General features: G+C 34.7%; 1 protein-coding gene across 1 annotated transcript; it reads left to right on the top strand.

Annotated features, from left to right (window-relative positions):
* LOC139689463 (mitochondrial fission regulator 2-like) lies at nt 1–18,095 on the top strand. Its single transcript, XM_071586596.1, has 6 exons — nt 1–183; nt 502–686; nt 1,721–1,914; nt 13,459–13,777; nt 16,032–16,248; nt 17,680–18,095. The coding sequence occupies exons 1-6, from the start codon at nt 73–75 to the stop codon at nt 17,698–17,700; spliced, it is 1,047 nt and encodes a 348-aa protein (XP_071442697.1). The 5' UTR covers nt 1–72; the 3' UTR covers nt 17,701–18,095.
* The last annotated feature ends 1,520 nt before the right edge of the window (nt 18,096–19,615 follow it).

Here is a 19,615-nt window from a genome sequence, read left to right as displayed (position 1 = left end):
CAAAACACCGTGTAATGTCCTGTTGTATTTGAAAGTTTCAAGCAACAATGCATTTATTGGAAAGCAGTTGCAATGGAGCTGGTTGAAATTATTTGGGATCTCTTATCAGATTTAATAAATGATTTCTTATTTGAATTAAATAGCGGATTGTTTAGTTTAGTAATGCACGGGATATCAGTAAGGGTGAGTTGATAATGTTTGGATTTTACCTAAAAGATCTTCATCTAATACAAATTATCGGTATGTGATGGTATTGAAAGTGTCCAGCTTTGAATTAGTGAGAGAAAGATCTTCCATATAGCATTTGGAACTACTTAAAATGCTTAGCCATAATATCTTATCACAAGTTTATTCTTAGATTTGCCTTTGAGGCCTAATTCGACGTCTGTCTCTTCATATATAATTTTAGCGCATGTTTTTGTGAAAGTTTTTGTGTCCTATCATTTGTGAGTAGGCCTATTATTTATGTTATAATTCCCAACGAATGACTGTTTTGAGTAGCCTACGAAGAAGTATGGACGTCATAGAAGCTTAGTACGGTGGATAGGAACCTTACTGCCATTGAGGCCATGTCGAAGAACATACTCTTCGATATTTTACTCGGAAAATAAGTATGGAGCACGTTCAACGCATGGTTTCACTGGCCTCAATGCTCATGATCCCCCTTGTGATTTTGAGACTTGGAGGTAAGTTTTACTCGTATCATGTTAATTCATAGGCTACCAGTTGTGGTATTATACTGTAATGAAACATTTTCAACCGAGAAATCTCAATTTGATGTGCAAGAGTGTATTCAAAGTGTTGAACTCAGTAGATGATTAACGTGAAATGACTATGCATTGGTGTAAGAATCATTGAACAATGTGAATTGTTTGGATTGGAAGATATAAATATTTTAATTGCTACATTTTTTGGAACTATTTGCTTGCCTGGGGTGTTTCATGTATAACTGTAACGTATGAAAATCAGTCATCATGTAATAAACTAGTAAAATATGCATCTAAATAATAAAAATAATTTATGGGGCAATAAAATATTATGAAGTAATTTTTTGTGTGCAAAAATAGGTAAAATATTTCATATTTTAACTAATTGTTAGTAAGTTTGTAACTAAGTGAAGATTTTTGCGTGCTTACTCATGATTTCATCAAGGGATTAATAAGGCCAAAGAAGTGGAAGATATATTTTAGTTTAAATATTTACTAGGAGAGCTTTTATCTCTTAACCCTTTTATTTCTTGGTGGGCCCCTTCTTGAATTTATCAGGTTTGCTCAGCAAGTCTTGAAATGACAAATTCACTGTTGACATGTCTTCCACAAAAATTTCTGAGGGGCCTACACAAATCAATAACATTAAGCCCTCTATAATTTGGAGATATACTTTTATTGGAAAAAAACATTGCATCATACTCGCACTTCCTCACCATAATGCAAGTCAATGGATCCTTCAATGTGGACCTTTTGTAACTTTAGTAAGAATATGTCACTATACATGAATTTATTGTCTCCAAACCTGGCAAGAGGTGCTTCTAAATTGCCCAGATAATGAAGTGGTTGCTATAATTTACTAGTACATGTGCAGAGGTGTCAGTGTTAATTTATGGGAACATGCTTGGAGTCTGACCCAATGAAATTTCAAGTGTCTTTAGATATAATTGAAAAACTAGTCATAATATTTTGTGCTACTCATTCTTGTCAGTTAAATGTCATATTATTTGCAGCCAGGATTTCGCAAGCAATGCACCTGATGTAATTAGTTCTATAAAATTCAGTACACCCAAGGAAGGAATATTAGGAAGAAACACCCATAGTGAAGTGTCAGCAGAAAAATTTGCTGCATTAGAAGAGCAAGTTTTGCAGTTGCAGGCAGAAATATCAAAAATATTAAGTGCTCAACTTATAAATCCTTTGCAAGGTATGCAGTGTTTAAATTATTACCATCCTTCTTGCTTATAATATTAGGTTAAAATATTAATGTTCTGGACAAAGTTTGGATGCTAGGTTGCATTGTGTGACTTTTTAAAATCATGTTTTGTGTCGTTTTTCTAAATTCAAGCTCAGACCTTAATAAGAGATTGTAGAGGTGTTTTCTTCTAATACGATAATGATCTTTATAGAAATATTTTCTGTAAGAGGTGGTTTCATAGGCAATTATTTAAGGTATATATATTTTCAATGCCTCTATGTCAATATATTTAGCATTCATTTTAATCTAATAATTAGGATGAAATCACTTGTTATCAGCTGTTGTTAACCTCTCTATTTTATTCTGTGTAACAAATGATCGTTTTTTTCCATATTGGAGAAATATTATTTTATGTACTGGTGCTGTCAATTCACTTGAAGCACCTTCCATTATAAACAAAATAGTTTAACCCTTTTGATTTACATTATCCATCAGAAGTAGTAACTACTCATAGTATAAAGAATGTGCTAATATAATTCCCCTTAAAAATATGAAATTAATATTCCTCTGGATGTTTCCATTTTATTAGCACTACATGAAAGTTCAAGATAACTCATTTTGAAGAATATAAAGAAACTTAAAATATGGTGTACTAGAAACACGTTGTTAGGGTTTATATGAAAATCATCAATATAGTGGAAACCTAGCTCTGCCCTCTCTTAAGAAATTAGAACCATTACCCAGGAAATATAGACATGTGGATGACGTGATGATTTTTGTTCCAGTTGACCATAAGGGAATTTGGGAGAGCAACTCAATGGTTCAAATATAGCTGTGGCTGTTTCAGTGTTTACCTATTGGTAGAAGTTCAGAACTTATGGTATGGCTAAAATGAGGTCACTTCAAACCTAAATTAGCCTTAGTGCAAAATGTGAATTAGTTTTGGAATTGCTTTTGTACTGAAGTCCTCGCAAACCATGCTTTGATCGTTAGAATATTAGCATATTATAGAAAGATCAATGTATCACACATATTGGATGGGATCACATGCAAGCTTTTTCGAATTTTTCTTTCAGCTACTTGGCATTTTCAAACCATGAAGCTTACTATGTTTGTTTTATAACTTTGAATTTTATTATATTTAGTTGCTGGGTAGCAATATCTCAAACACTTGTAAGTATGATACATAATTGGTAGTCAGTGTTATGAATTCAAACATTGCCGATTAATGTAAATGAGTGCACAGAAATTTTATTTGTAGGCCTACCATAAAGGATCAGTGACCAGTGTTTTTCAGGATCAGTGATTCATGTAAATAAAATGGAAATATGGTCACCTTTTAATGTGCATATATATGTATTTGAAATTGGTAGGCTAAATTCATTTGGAAATTTGATGCCATAGCATTAAAATAATATATTTATCAAAATATACTTCCCTATTGTAAATGGTAATGAAAAGCTAACAATTTTTTTCATCACATACATAAGGTATTTATGGCACTTGCATAATCTGTGAATGCATAAGTAACTCTACTCTTGCTTGTAGATTTTTTGTTGAAAATTGTTTATGATGGCTTTTCTTCCTTTCCTATGTAGAAAAAATTGACATTTTTTCATGATTCAATATTTCATTTTAATTGCTTTAACATTCCCATATGTGACCTTTTTGAACTTTATTAGTAATTATAGTGTAAAAATGATAGTCTTATTTTTCAAATTAAGACAAATGATTACCATACCAGCCTATCTTAGATCAGCAAATAAGGAAGAAAGCCAAATGGTAAAATAAATTTTCTTTATGAGAAACAAATTTGCACTTTTCTGCAGATTTATTGTTACACATGACGTGTTTCAGTGCATCAAACCATCTTCACGTACAAGACTTGTGCCTGAAGATGGTTCGATGAACTTGTATGCGTTGTACGTTACAATAAATCTGTGGAAAAGTGTAAATTTGTTTCTCATAATGACAAACTTCCACTACATCTTGCCTGAATCTGTTGAATATAAATTTTCTTTTATCGTAAATAATTTACGTAGATAGGAGATATAATTTATCCATCAAAACAAAAAAATGAAAAACATTTTAGAGACCTATTGTGCAAAAATGCATCGGGCTGATTGCATACTTTTGCTGCTGTGATACAAAGTAGGTATTCTATAATTACATGAAAACTGGCTTTACCCAGGAAAGACTTTTTAAATTGAAATGACTACTATTGCATATTAAGTAATGGAAGGGGCTGTAGAAAAATGGAGTTACCACATTTCCACATGAAAATCATTTCTTTGCCTTTTATAATTACAGAATTATTGATCAATGCCTATAAATGTTAGGAAATTTTGCTTAATTTCATGGAATTTTTGGGATAACTTTCTTTTGTTTTTTATTATTTAAAATGATATGCATACTTTTATCCTTAACTTCATCAGATAATCATTATATTGATAATACATAGGAGGACATCAGGACCAAGAGGTGATGAGTTCAGTGAAATGCAACCATCATGATCCCACTAACTCCTTGAACAATGATTACCCAATTCTGGGCGTGGGTCACAGTCTGTGGAAAAATGGGATGTTTATGCTTCCAAAGTAATACAAAGGATTTCTATATTTAACTAAACATTTCTCAACCCTTTTGTTATGTATGAGGACTGATCAACAAAGAGTGATCATCAAAATGTTTATATTTTTTGTACAAAAATATAATTTTCCGTTAAATTGTTAGAGTAGCGTATAATTTACAAATGACACAATTTTCGTTGGTTTGACTCCAGTATTGTTTCCAGTAGAAACATGTTAGGTTCAGCTAGAAGGTAGTTGAAAATGTTTTTAGAGGAGAGAGAATCAGTTTCAAAAGTAGTTGGACCTGGAGCTCCGATAAATGCTCTTATTGAAGTAAAAATTAACCCATCTACTGTCATTCTGAGGGAAGATTATCAAACAACATTACAAGCATTAACAGATTTATTGAGAATTCCATTCTGTGCTACCCATATGTTAGTCACAGAAAAATTGCACGAGACATGTTTTTGTGCTGCTGGTTCTGCACAATTGTGATTATCTCATTAAAACAGTGTTCAGTGTGTTCATTATCCTTCATGTAGCCATTACCTAGCCCCTTGCAACTTTTTCTGTTCCACTACATGTGGAAACACCTTTATGGGAAGCATTTTTCATCATCAAAGGCAGGCATTTGTGAACTGAAAGATGTTTTAACTTTCAAAGCCTGCCAATGATGCAATACCTAAGTCAAATCAAAATAACGTGTAATATGTAAACATTACACATTGAGCTAACAATTTAATATGACATTAAATTTTGGGCAAAATATTATGGGGATAAAAAAAAATTAGGAAATGAAAATAGTCGCACCATTCTAAATCCTACTCAAACTGTGAATTGCAATTTATCATCTGATGAAATACTAATATCGCCATTTTTCTCCAAAATATATTCTACATAATTCCTCCACTCAAATATTAATGGTTAAACCCTAATTTGAGTTAGGAATTTGATGGGACTTGGTAAGTGAAAATGGGTCGCGGTAGTCCAGTGGGTAGAGCGTTGGACTGCTGATCGGAGGGTCCTGGGTTCGATTCCCGGGCAAGGCACTCTGGGCACCTGCAGCTCCACCCAAGCTAAAGTGATTTTTCGGGTACCAGGTCTTCCTGGGAAACCATAACCGGCACAGGGAAAGGAACTGGCCCCCATACCCTGATGTGTGAATTTTCACACGCCGTATAGGGCTTAGTACTGGGTGATCTCTACCATCACCTACTAAACTAACCTTCGGGTTGATTACTGTGTTTATGGTAAGTGAAACAAAGGAAATCAACTTAAGCCCATCTTACAATACACCAATTCTTGCTCTCCCTTCCTGCTATTGATTCCAATCCCAGGCCCATTGCGGTGTTCTCCCACCTCTCTATCTGACTCCCTCTCTTCTCCCTGCATTGGCAGAATACTTGCTGCACATTCCTCATATGCTATGGGTGGAAATGTACTAAATTGCAGGTGGGGAGGAGTGAGGTAGAAATGGTGTGCAATTGGGAAGAATAAGGTGGAATGTGCAAAACATGAGAGGTAGAGGGGAGTACAAAAAATAGGTGGAAAAAATGGAAGGAGAGATGGGACCTGGACACAGGAAGTTGAATGTAATCCATAATTATTGTTTTCATGTGTGCTGAGGATTTAATTTCTTTTTTTTTGTGGTTACTTAATGTTTTTTCACATTTTCCCTACAAAGAGTTCACTATTAATTGCAATCTAAAGGCCAGTTGATTAGCTAAATCCTAGCAATTATCAAAAGTTGGATTTTATCTGATTTTGAGAATTTTACTTAATTCCTATTACCATTCCTCCTCTACCATTTCTTCTGAATGTACAAATATTTTAAAAGAATGGGTGGTAATGGTGACGATAAACCCAGTTTCACCATTGTACTTCTCAGCCCATGCTGGTTCTTCGCCTGCTACCCTTAGTGGTGTAGTCGGATTCATGTTGATGTTTACTATTAGCCACTTAATCCCGGTAGTCTACTCCTATATTCTTAATATACCAACTTAGGCTGTGTTAACTTTGCTCGCTAAGCACCATATCAACCTTTTTAAAATCCACTTATCAAATAATGGCATCCTAATTTTAATAATTCCATATAAATTATTAATAATGTTCTCATTAGTGCTATTGAATTCCGTTTTCCTATTCCTGGACTAAACCCAAAATGCTAATTGCTGTAATATTATGTTTCTGTATTACATGATCCTTTGTGCTAATTTTCCTTGGTACAAAAGTAAACCTATGAGAAATTATGCTTATGATTGAGTTGTTTTCACATTCATTCCATTTTGAGATGGCATTAAATTTGACCTAATGCAAAGTAAAAGCTTCTCTTGGTCCACAGATTTATTCCAACTGCCATGTTCACCTTCATTGAACATATGAAACAAGTGAAGGGTGATATCAGTGTTAGGATACTGTTCAGAGTAAAAAAATATGTGCTACAACATGTGCAATGAGTCCGAAGGAAAATATAGAAAAGCAAATTATTTTAGGTAGATTTTTAAAATTTTATTTTTAAACAAAATCTCCTTTTTGCTAAATAGACTTCTCCCTGCATTTCTCCATATTTTTTAAGCCATCCAAAAAGTAGGATTTCACATAGTCCACGAAATAGGTATCTGTGTTGGGGATGACTTCATTTGATGTGAATCTTTCACAAAGCCATTTTTTCAATTTTGGAAATAAAATAAGTCAATGGAGGCCAAATCTAGGGAATACTTAGGGCGTTGCTAATTCAAACTTAAATCCATAATATTCACCATCAAAACTATGAAGGTGTGTATCCATGCATTGTCATGATTGTGGCGACCGACAACTGAGGTCATTTGCAACATAGGGGATTGACAGGAAAGGATGAAGGGTGGAGAGAAATCTGGCGTCAGCATTAGCCTGCTCTTTATGAAAGGCGCCAAGGGGACCACAGCTTAATGCCCCATCCGACGGACGGTGTATTCACTCCAAGTGCCCTCCACAAAGCACCACAAGTAGGGATCGAGATACCTCTGAAAAATATTCAACACTGCTGGGATTTGAATCCGTGCCCTCTGGGTGGGAAGCCAGTACGTTAGCCCCCGCACCATCTCGATCCCCTTTCTCTCTGGAGTTTCATCTACAGTTATATAGTGACACAGAAACTCGTTGGGATTACAACAGAATAGTCGAACTGGCCTCTAAATAGACCAAATGATTGTATTTATTTTCCCCTTATAGCTAATGTGGCACCCATCTTGGCAAAATTTTTTTCACACCCATTTTTTGTGCAAAATGGAAAACACTTCGGGTGTGATATGCGTGTGGTCTCAACTATTTAGTTAACATTGATTCATTGATCAATCAAAACCATATTGTCAATAATTTTTTGAGGAAATCACTTCCGCTGGACACCCTGAACGAAGTTCATCATTTGTGGATATGCAACCACATTTAAACTCATTAACCTGATTGTCAACAGTCGTAAACACAGGAGTAGATGTGCTATGGACTTTATCCAACTCAGCTTTGATCTCTGTTGATGTTCAGCCTTTTAAATAAAAGTTTAATCAATATATGAAACTCATTTTTTCATTTTTCTAAATAATCAAAAGTTTGTTGCTTCAATCGACTATGAAAATCAAACCACATGATGGATATAGCTGAAACTTTAACAGCACTCTACTGAGTAATGGGGCTTACTGAAAGTAAAATTTCCAACACGATGAGTACCATATCTTGGATTTTCTAAGGAATTATTGAATGACATTTTCTGTTGATATTGATATTTTTGAATACCATACTCTACTGTATGACATGTCCTATATTATTGTTGTACACCAATCCTTGGGCAAATAAAATTATTAGAGCAAGAGTTGGTACTATTGGTTAAGTACCAAGATATATCAAGGATCCTTGCCTAGTACCTAGGGATTCTTATCCTAAATACCAGAAGATAATTACTGTGACTTCAGTAAGTTTTCTTCCCCAGGTACCAACCCCTGTTTTAAAGTACTCATGTAGATACTCTTAACATCCCTTAAATATGATAAAGCATTACCTGAATCATGTTGTTCAATATATACACTTATTTAACCCTCAAGCAGCTGAATGAGTAGCTGTCATATCAACTCGGGTTACCTGGATATGTTTAACTAAATAATGACAGTAAAAAATCTTGCAGTATGTAGTGATATGTGCTTCATCCCTGAAAAGAAAACAATTATGTGATTCCAATGCGTATTTTAGCACCAATATAAAAACAGTCTATAATAAGACATTATAGTAAATTAATGAGAATAGATTGTTTTTACATGACCTTATTCAGAGTGAAAGATTTAGGTAGTCCTATACAAAATGTATCTCAATTTTAAACGTTGAAATATTGTGGCAACTACGCCACTCTGCCCAATCAGTCGAGTGTTGTACCCAGCAGCAGGAGATGCAAGGCTTCCATAGTGGTCATCTCACAACATCCTTGCAAAGCAAAACCAACAGCAGCTGCACAGAAGAAGACTAAATTAGTTGGAATAGGAACTTAGAATTTCAGGACAACTTTAAGGACAGGAAAATAAGGGGATATAAAGCGAGAGATGCAAAGGGGAAATATAGATATTTTAAGTCTATGCAAAGTGAAATGGAAGGATAGTGGGGATTACTGGAGTGATAGTTATAGAATAATATACAGCGGCAGGGTCGAGAGCCAACGAGAGGTTGTCATAATATTGAATAAAGAGTTAGAATGAAATGTAGTAAATATAGAGCAAGCAACAGATAGAATATTACCGGTATAATTAAAAGCTGATCCAACGAACTTGGTCATTTTTCAGGTATACATGCCATCAAGCATTCATAAGGAAGAATTCAATAGAGTATAGAATCTATTAGAAGACATAATCGCATATGTACCTGAAGGGAAACCTTTGATAATGATGGGGGATTGGAATGTGATGGCAGGCAAAGGAAGAGATGGTGATGAGGTGGGGATTACGGTTTGGGTACGAGGAATGACCACAGGGAGCAAGCCATTGAAGTCTGCCAGAGACTCGGGTTATTCATCATCAGATAATTGTTGGGAAAAATCTTAAAGAAACAGGAAAGATAAATGCGAAGCATTTTGATAGGTATTGGGGTTTGAAGACTGATAGAGGGCTGAATGTTAGGCAAGCAAGAAAGCGGAAGGAATAAGATAGGAATGCTGGATGGAATGGAGGAGGAAGGAAGTGTGCAGAATAGAAGAGGGGCCTAGTGTAAGGTTGGGTTCTGTTAAGAGATAAAAAGGAATTTTTTCTGTACCGTTCGATAGCTTGTGTCCATCGAAAACTTACCAGTGTGAAGAAATGAATGACAACATGAAGGGAAACAATAAAACTGCTTATTAACTGGTGAAGATAAAATTTGGATGGAGAAAAACAAAATCTAACCAAGTCTAAGATGCTAATGGAATGATATTAATTGCAGATGAAGAGGTTAAGAAGAGATGGAAAGTATACATTGCTGGGAAAGAACTGAAGGAAAACAAGGCACCAGGAGTTGAGCAAATAAATGTAAAAATTATCAAGGCACTCAGGGAAAAGCTGAGCATATCATCTTTGAAATAATCAAAGATGAACTTTACAGTGTAAAACTACCAGATAACATTGAGAAGTGTGTGATGATTACGGTACCAAAGAAATGAAGGAAAATTAACTGCAAAGAACAGCATTGAGACTGATGTCTCACTCATCCAAAATATGTAATGGAATGCAGCAGAAGAATATAAGGAAAGATGGAAGAAAGCCTTTTGGAAAACCAATTCAGATCCAGAAAAAACCAGGCAAGAGAGGCAATACTTGGCTTGAGGGCACTGGCTGAAAACATTATTCACAAAAGCAAGTCATTGTATGTACGGCAATATGTGGCATTTATGGACTTGGAGGATACATTTGACATTGTCAAAAGGAACAAGATGCTCAAGGTACTTCAAGTGCTTGGAAGGAACTATAGCGAAAGATGAATAACCCATCGCTTCTACTAGAATTAGATAAGAACCATGTAAATAAAAATACGGTAGGTGAATAGAATCCAAAATTTGCATTTGTACAATAAGTACATTTGTATATAATTTAATGCAAAAATAATAATGTAGTAAGAACAAGGAGTGAGAAATAAAAAAATAAGACTATGGATCTGGAATTGGTTCATTTAGTGATAGAATGCAATCCTAATATTAGAAGTCCTACAGATTTCTTTTTACAATGAATTTGCGATGAGCGATATTAGTCTCCTGAAAAAGTGAGCCATGGAATTGCACTGGTAGGAGGGCTTAACCCAGTCTGTGGTTTTATGTATAATATTCATGGGTGATGCCTGTTATAAGAGAAATTTAAGTAGATATCGAGCATATTTTTCATTTTAGTCAGTGGTGGGTAATCAGCTACCATTGCACCCAGAGCTATCTAATGGCTCCACATTTATAGCTACATCTTAGCAGTGAAAAAAAGTTGGAAATTACCTTTTTAAGAAAACTTCTAATTTCTTTGAAAATCTGGAAAAAATTTGTACTGTCATCAATACAAATCTAATATCTGGTCACTCCGATTAAGTTCAAATTGGTCATTTTCTTGTTCTTTATGGATTAGAATTTGTTGCTGCTGGATTGGTGGTGATAATTAAAATGCACTTGGAATTGAGTATTCTCTTAACACTTGGCGTACAGGTATATTCATGGTGTGCCTGACATAATCGATGTTGTGAATCTGTGATTCTCATGTAATGCATAACTAGATGTCATTATTTCAAATCTGATTAGTGCTTGTGTAACATATTGTAACTGCAATTCAAATGGCTGATTTTTGTTAATAACTTCATACATAAGAGCTAGTATCAATGTAGAATTATATGAATGATGAATGAATTGTTTGCATGTGTTAACCTCATAACCATCAATGTTGAATGGTGAATTATTGCAGGGAATTCCAAGATGCTTGGAATGATTGGTCTATTTTTAATAATACTTTATTTGTGTTATTATTGTAATTGATGGCATGTTCTAAGGTTAGTGCTAAAGGAATTGTGAAAAGTTGAGCATTCTTTATCGATGGGGTAACAGATGCGAATGATTAAATTGGATTCATGAGATGGGATAAGAAATTTCCAAGAATGTTTGTTCAAATAAATGTATTATTAGGTTTCAAAACTCCTTTAAGTACTGGCTTCTTTCAAGTATAATTATTCTGTTGTCGATGAGTCTGTTCCAACAGCTTTGCCATGGTTTGAAATATTGGAAAAATCATTTTCTGGATTATTTCCTAAATGTCTAGATATCAATGCTGGTTGACATTTATGTAAGCAAACGTTTTCCCTTTTACCACGCTCTCCTTTGTCAAGACAAAAAAATATTTAAAAAATACACTGGGCTGAATCTGGATCATTCGGAGCCTGTAGAGTGGTAACTATTGAATATTCAGTTAAGAATTCATCAGAAGGGATCATTAAATTAGTTGGGACATATCCAGTGTGAATGAAACTTTCTTTACTTACCATCCTGTAAAGTTAGCTCCACAGATCTTCTGACAGACACCTCAGCTTGCCTTGGTGAAAATGCTTTTGTCTGTGCGGTTACAGATTCCACTTGGACCTTTCCTTGTGTTCTCATGCGTGAATAAAAATTTAGAGACCATTTGTATCACATTTGGTTTATCTTGTTCAGCTTTTATGTGCCATGGCGAATTGATAATTTTCCATTGCATAGTTCATAGTGTCTTTCATGCATGGACTATGGATTAAAACCTCTCCTTAATGTTTTTCTATGGCCTTTTTATGGAAGTTATAATGTGAGTCATTTGCTAGTTTCTTGTCAAGATTCCAGTAGCAATTTATCCATGATTCTTCCCTCTTGAGAACCAAAATGCTCAGCTCAAATTTTACGGTGACACATGTTGAGGTCATAATCAAGAGTGCTGCTTACACTGATGTAGGAAATATCTTTCATTTTAACTCACTATTCATTGATCCTTGAGAGAAATGTTAAGCCTAAAAATGCTTCATACATCTCATAAGTCACCAGAGTAAAAAATTGCTGCCAAAGCCAATGATCCTTGATGACTTCATATTGGCCAATTTTCTAAAGCCCCACAATCAATGTTGTCTTTCCATACTTGAAGTCCAGTTTGAGAGAAGAATGTTTTTCCAAATGATATCACATATTCAGCATATGAAGTAATTCCAGCTAACGTGTGCCAGGGATTATTAGAATAAATGCTAATTCACCTCTGAATTGAGTTACAATGGCATTCAGGTGTTAAATTTCTGAGCGTATTGCAACAAACGTAACTGGTACGATCATGAGTATCACATACTCAAATGCCCTCTTCCATTCAGCTCTTTAATTTTTGATATCGTCTTGCCTATATTTGACATTCATTTTCATATACAGGCCCCTGTAAAGCCCAGTGTAAGGGATTAGTGCAACTCCTTTGATGATGATTTCACTCAAGAAAATTATTTTCTCTGTGAAAATTTTGACCTCATTGTGTAACTCTTAGCAGATACATTTATTGAATGTTTCTTTATGTTACATGGTTACTTGTTTATTTGGTCATTTTAATTACCATTAATGGAAAAGGAGCATCTCTAGTTGAAAGTAAATATTGTTCCTGTGGGAATCAAACATATTTTACTTCCTTAATAATAGTATTTATAGTTTTAAAAAAAGTACCTGCTAGGAGTTACCAAACATTTAACCATATTGATACATGTTAGTAAAATAGGGTAGAGTACATTTTTAGTAGAGGAAAGAGCCTGTGCCTGCATTTTGTCAAAAATCTGGTTTGATTGGATACACCTGCTCATTGATGTTGTGAAAATTGTACTTGCTCTAGCTTTAACATAATTTCCGCTAATTTTAAGTCAAGGCATACTTTAATGCATCATGAGACCTATGTACTCTAGGTGGATGTTTATACTTTTCTAATATATTTTTCTGCAGTATTTCAATTCTCTGTGTTCACATCCAAAATATGCCCAATTTCAGGAACTAAGGAGGATGAGAGGTGTAATGGCCTACAAATAGGAGTAGCTATTCAGAAAAGTCCACGTAGAAACTCAAACCCATCTGTCACCACTGCCATTGGGTCCTTAGTGCCCCCTCCTCCTCCTCCTCCTCCAATGCCTACATTTTCTTTCCCTTCAAAGCCTTTAATTCGCAGTCAATCACTCACTGATCAGATCAGTCAGCATGCAAAGATGCACGTTAAGAATGAGTGCAACCAACACTGCAGTTCAACAATGCCTCCAAGTATGGGTGATATCCTGAAGGATTTAGGAACTGTTAAATTACGCCATGTGGAGCGGTAAGTTATATCATGTTTTTATAACTTTTGTGCCAATATGAAATTTGCGTATAACCTGCAGTTTTATTTGATACAGATGTAATGGTTTTAATATCAGAGATTTTTTAATTTCCTTTGTTTTGTCACACTTTTATTAACCCTTTCGCTTTGGTTCACTCCCCGGAACCCTACTCCTCACCTGCGGCAAAAATGGATGGCATCATGTCTCCGAAACCTTAACTACTAAATAATAATAATGTGTAATAATAAACTAGCTTCACTGTTTATTTAATGGAAAATTTTATTAACTTATTATGATGACCATAATTTTTATAAAATTTCCAAGTATGATAGCACTCCACGGAGAGGGTGAAAAGGTACATTCACAGCAGCCTTCCATGCGAACGTACTAGGTATGTTCATAGCAGTGAAAGGGTTGAACTGTATATTTTGTAAAAGGACATAAAAAACTTCAGTTTAAAAATATTCTTTCTCACCACTTAATTTCTACAGGAAAAAAATATATGTAGTATTTGTTGTATGAATAGAGTGCATTTGAATTTGAGATTGGTGGAAAGAGGATTTCAAATAGAAATTTGTCAATTAATCTGGTTTGGGTTGATGCACACCTTATCCCACATTCCCAGGGCCACTGACAGGATATAATGAAAGGAACTCTTCACAGCTCTTGTTTCGGTGAGAACTGAGATGTAAAGTTTTACCCCCACAATTGCTGACCAGCTCAACACTGTGGTATTTCATTTTTTATAGATTAAAGAGCTCAAGCAAGGGATGTGGTAGTTCAGTGGGTAGAATCCCAGGCTACTGATCATGGGTCTGAGTTCAATACCCCGGGACACCTCTGGGCACCCTCAGCTTCACTCAAGCTGTATGGTTTTTTGGGTATCAGATCTTTCTGGGAAATCATAGGTGGCACTGGGAAAGGAACAGGCCTCCCTACCCTGATTTGAGAATTTCACTTGCTGTCAGACTTAATATTGGGTGAGCGCTACTCTCGCTCATCAAACCAACCTTCAGGTTGATTTCTGTGGTTTAAAGTATTCACCCTGTAATTTTATATGATTCATTGATGGCATTACTGGTTGCAGTGTTTAGGTATCACCATCAACAACAAAATCATAATGTTATGTCTGAATTTGCTACCCAAGAGAAAGGAGGGGCCAGATTAGATTTAAGGTATTGAGATTGAGGGCACTTTTGAATCCCAATAACCCTCAACCTGCGTGTAACTATGAACTAGTGTTTGAACTTTTTTAAAGTTTTAGTCTTTGAGAAGAACATGTAGAGTTTGAATGGTAGTCCATTGTCTAATTTTTTAAAAGAATTACTTGATCATTGGAATGTAATTTTTGTCATAATCATAAATTTTGAAATTTCTGGAAGAGACTTGACTAAATGCAGCCTTGAGGAATACAGGTTTCTACAGTTATGGAATGCATTCATTCAATAATGCTCTCGTGAATGATTTATTGCTGGATGGGTAATGACAAAAGACATTAGTGTATAGGATTGCTTTTTGGACTAATAATTTTGGAATGGAAAACCTAGTTATTTTATATAAGTATTTTGATATCCCATCTTTAATAGTTTTTAAAGTATGTGTGCATTGTGAACTTATATTATGTATATTATTCAAAGCTGCAGTCTGGTGGAGTTATTTACATATTTTTTGAAGTTGATGATAACTAAGGTAATGAAAATGTGTTTTACATTGCTTTACTAAATATGTAAATAGGGACATCTATTGTTGTTATTCTACTTTTTTTCTTTTTTGTGATCAAAAATCTGATACCGTCAAAAATCATTGTAAAACAATTGATTTTACTTTTCCAGCTAAAATAATATGATAAAATTTGCAATGCAACAATTTCAGTGTGTGAAAATCTTTTCCCTTGACTGAAATTCAAACCCGGATCCCTTGATATCCTTGGTTTAGCTAGTTAATCAACTAAGGCATCCTCTTACACTTCAAAATTTTCTTCTTACACTCTGAAATGTTGCATTGTAATGCACATTTAGTGGGTGACTCCATTAAAAGTTACTGTCGTGGCATCTCTCACAGTTTCTTGAAATGATAAAATTTATTGATTCCTATGTTTTTGTATAAAAAAACATGTCAAAGTTTGGATCTATTTGTTATGATATCATGATCTCTCTTAATGGAAATAAGCTCTCATTTTAATATCGTGTCATTTCTTCTTAGCTTTTTCTGATGTTCTCAGTGTTTAATAGTTTATGGCTTAATCATTTTCAGCTCACCAGGTGGCACACCTTTGCGTCGTCGTCCTCTTACTCCCCCTAGAAATGACCCTGCTGCTCTCTTGGCTGCCGCACTCCGCCGCCGTTTTGCACACATGAGGCCTGATGATTCCAGTCCAGATCGTACCCAAGTCATTAATACAAGCTCACAGCCATCGTTTGAAAGCATGGAGCAAACTTCTTACTCTCTTTCTCCTCAAGCAATAAATAATGTAAGCTGTGTGGGATTTGAAAATAAGTTAGACAGCAAAAGTCATAATTTTTGCGAAGGTTTTCTAAGGCAAAAAGCATATATTGCTCTTCAGTTCTAGTTAGTAAGATTTGTAGTTAGTTTATGTAAGTCTACTCTTAGAATATTTTACAGTATTCTTCATGCTTGAATGTATTTTAGCTGATAAACTCTCCTTAGATGCACTTAAAAAGCTGTCTATAGAAAACGGTTTTTTTTCTCTGCAACCTGGGTCTGCTTTCACAAATTGTTGCACCCAGTTTTGTTGGAAGGTTAGAAGAGTACTCCCCAGTTATTGTGTTACCATTCTCAAGATAGTTGATCAACGGAATTATTTTGGCATCCCAAAACACCAATGCCATGACCTTTCCTGCCATTGGCACCGTCTTCAGAGCTGAAGAACTGGCCTCTATCCACTGCATGGATTGTTGTTTTGATTCCCATGAGTACTGGCGGATCAATCTTTCATTCATTGTCACATATAGATGTAGAAAATCACTGTTGGTTTTCATAAAGTGCTCCAAGCACTGTTTGGAAAATGTCGTCCGAATGTTTTTGATCCACAGTGAGCACTTGCAGTATCCATCTTATGGCAATTTTTGTCTTGTGCAATTACATGTGCAAATGTAACCAACGTGTCCTTTTGATATCCCTGCTGCATTAGCAATTTCATGCACCTTTGTATGCTGATCTTCCAAAATCATATCATTCACTTTTTTGGTGATTTCTGGTGTGATTACTTTTTGGACGTCCTTCCCGTGGATCATCTTGGAGGCTTTCACTGCCGGTTTTACACTGTGTCACCCATTTATTCACGGTAAACATTTACAACCCTGAAATGAATTTAGTTTGATGTTTAACCTTCTTTTACAAAGAATTTTATCACTATATGACACCCAATTTTTCCCATTTCTAACAACACACACATTGCAACTGATTCAAATGAATGCCTACAGCAGTTTGCTGTAGGCATTCATTTGAATCAGTCGCAATGTCTGTTGCTGGATGGAATGACTACCAATTTCACGCAGCATCTACTCACAGTTGTGCCAGCATGAGAGAAAAAATCATGCTAGCAGTTATGTCATCTATGGGCAAGGCCAAGAACTATTCAGGCTACCCTTGTATAGCTTGCCACTTGAGGATTTTTGAGTAGTCAAAAGAATTAACGTGATAATTGCCTAATTACCCATGTAAAAAAATTCTTTTCACTTTCCTTATCACAATTACTTATTGCAATGACTGTTCAACATCTCAACATCCTTTATGCACATACAGCAAGGGTATCATATTTATGTTTACTCTTTGATGGTAGGATATTCAAAGGACATTTTACCTTTATATTATGACCTAACAAATATCTATTTTGTACCAATTTTGGAAATGTGCTCAGTTAATGCTCTTTGTTTTTCAGCTTGGGATTTTGAAGATCTAAAATTTAACCTCCTCTCTGTGGATCAAGATGTTACTTCTTATATACCATAGCATATTCGCTCATTGTTCCAGGGACAGAAGTGCAATTGCCTAATGACTTATCTTGTAGAGGAAGATAAAATAAATGTTGAGTGATGACTTGTTGTACAATCAGTATAGTGCCTTTTTGGACTTAAGATTCTTACACTTTTGACTTGAGGCCAGTTGACTTGAGGAGACAGTTTGTCCTTGAATATTTTTAAATCAAACATTTAAATTCTGTGAATCATTTGTCGCAGAATATCTGCAGTTTTGTAATGTTGCAAAACAATGTTTGAAATTCTGATTCTAACGGCCAATATTTTGAAGTCTTGCTGTATTTTTGTTGGAAGAAATATATTGCATTGACCATATCAATCACTTGTATTGCTTTATATTCAATTGATTACTTTTGTTTATATTAAACTTATTTTCCAAATATTTAATCTGTAAAAATAAAAGAAAAAACTGAAAGATATTATCAGAAAATTAACTGCTATAAATAAGGTTTGAGAGATTCAATAACTGATGAGAGAATGAGGTGATTTTCTAGTGATCTATGACCATATTGAACAGCTAAAAAATGACCAGCCTGTGTTGAAATATAATAATTCCAACACTTTATCTATAACTTTAAAGTAAATGTTGTTTACAATTTTAAAGAGTCTGTAGAATAAATTACCACAGATTTCACCCATAATTACAGGAATAGTAGCATTATAAAACATGTATTTACAATGCAACAATGGTCATTAATGGTCATTATCAATGCAACTGTAGACGAGAAAGAGATTCTCTTTAAAGTTTCAACTTCATGGTTGAAATGTATGCATTAAAAAGGTAATTAATGGCCTTGTAGTGCCTTTGTATTGAATCTTTCTACCTTTAAAAGTTATTGACTTGTGCTGAACATAAGAAAATGTACTAAGTGTACATGAATATATGCATTAAATGATGTCCTTAATACCCAACTGGTGAAAAAATATAATAAATGAATTATTTGCTCATAAATGTTTTCTGTATTACGTAACATTTTTTAAAGAGCTGTTTTTATAGTACTTGAAAACCTCATGTTTCCTAAATAAATGCCTGAACTGGTCAAATGTAATTTGTTGTTTTCTAACCAAAATTCAGGTTATTTAGTTGGCATGGTGTAAACAAGTAAAAACAGTTGTAGCGAGTCCATCCAAGTTGGAAGATTTTATGTATTCACCTAATTCTGTAACCACTCATAAAGTAGGTATAATAGTTCTTCAAAGAAATTAATAGTTTGGATACATAATTAAATGGTAACAATGTTAATATTTTATCAGAGATGTTCTATTCTATAATATTTGAACGAGGTGCAAGTTTCTGTGATTTTGTAGATATTAACTTTTGAGATTCACTTCTAAAGATAGCTTTCATAGTTAAGTAGTGAACAAAACCATTTGGAAAAATTTAACTAGGAAAATAATTTTTAGGTCAGATGATTCTTTGAAACAAGAAGGGGAGTTCGTTTATGAAAATATTAATGCACTTATTTGATTCATTTCAAGCATTATCACTCACAAGATGCAGGTCTGGTGAGCCACAAAGAATTAAAACTTAATATACATACCTAAATTGGTCATGTTGAGGTATGTGCATATTGGTTTCATGTATCACTACTCCAAAAAGGGGGGGATCGAGATGGTGTGGGGGCTAACATACTGGCTTCCCACCCTGAGGGCGCGGGTTCAAATCCTGGCGGTGTTGAATATTTTTCAGAGGTATCTCGATCCCTACTTGAGGTGCTTTGTGGAGGGTACTTTGAGTGAGTACGCTGTCCGTCAGATGGGACATTAAACTGCGGACCCCTTGGCGCCTTTCGTGAAGAGTAGGCTATTATTATTATTATTAAAAATACACATGAACTA

Source organism: Hetaerina americana, unplaced genomic scaffold (genome assembly GCF_022747635.1).
Source record: "Hetaerina americana unplaced genomic scaffold, ioHetAmer1.1.p SCAF_24, whole genome shotgun sequence".
Lineage (NCBI taxonomy): Eukaryota > Metazoa > Arthropoda > Insecta > Odonata > Calopterygidae > Hetaerina > Hetaerina americana.
This window is presented reverse-complemented; position numbering and strand designations above follow the sequence as displayed.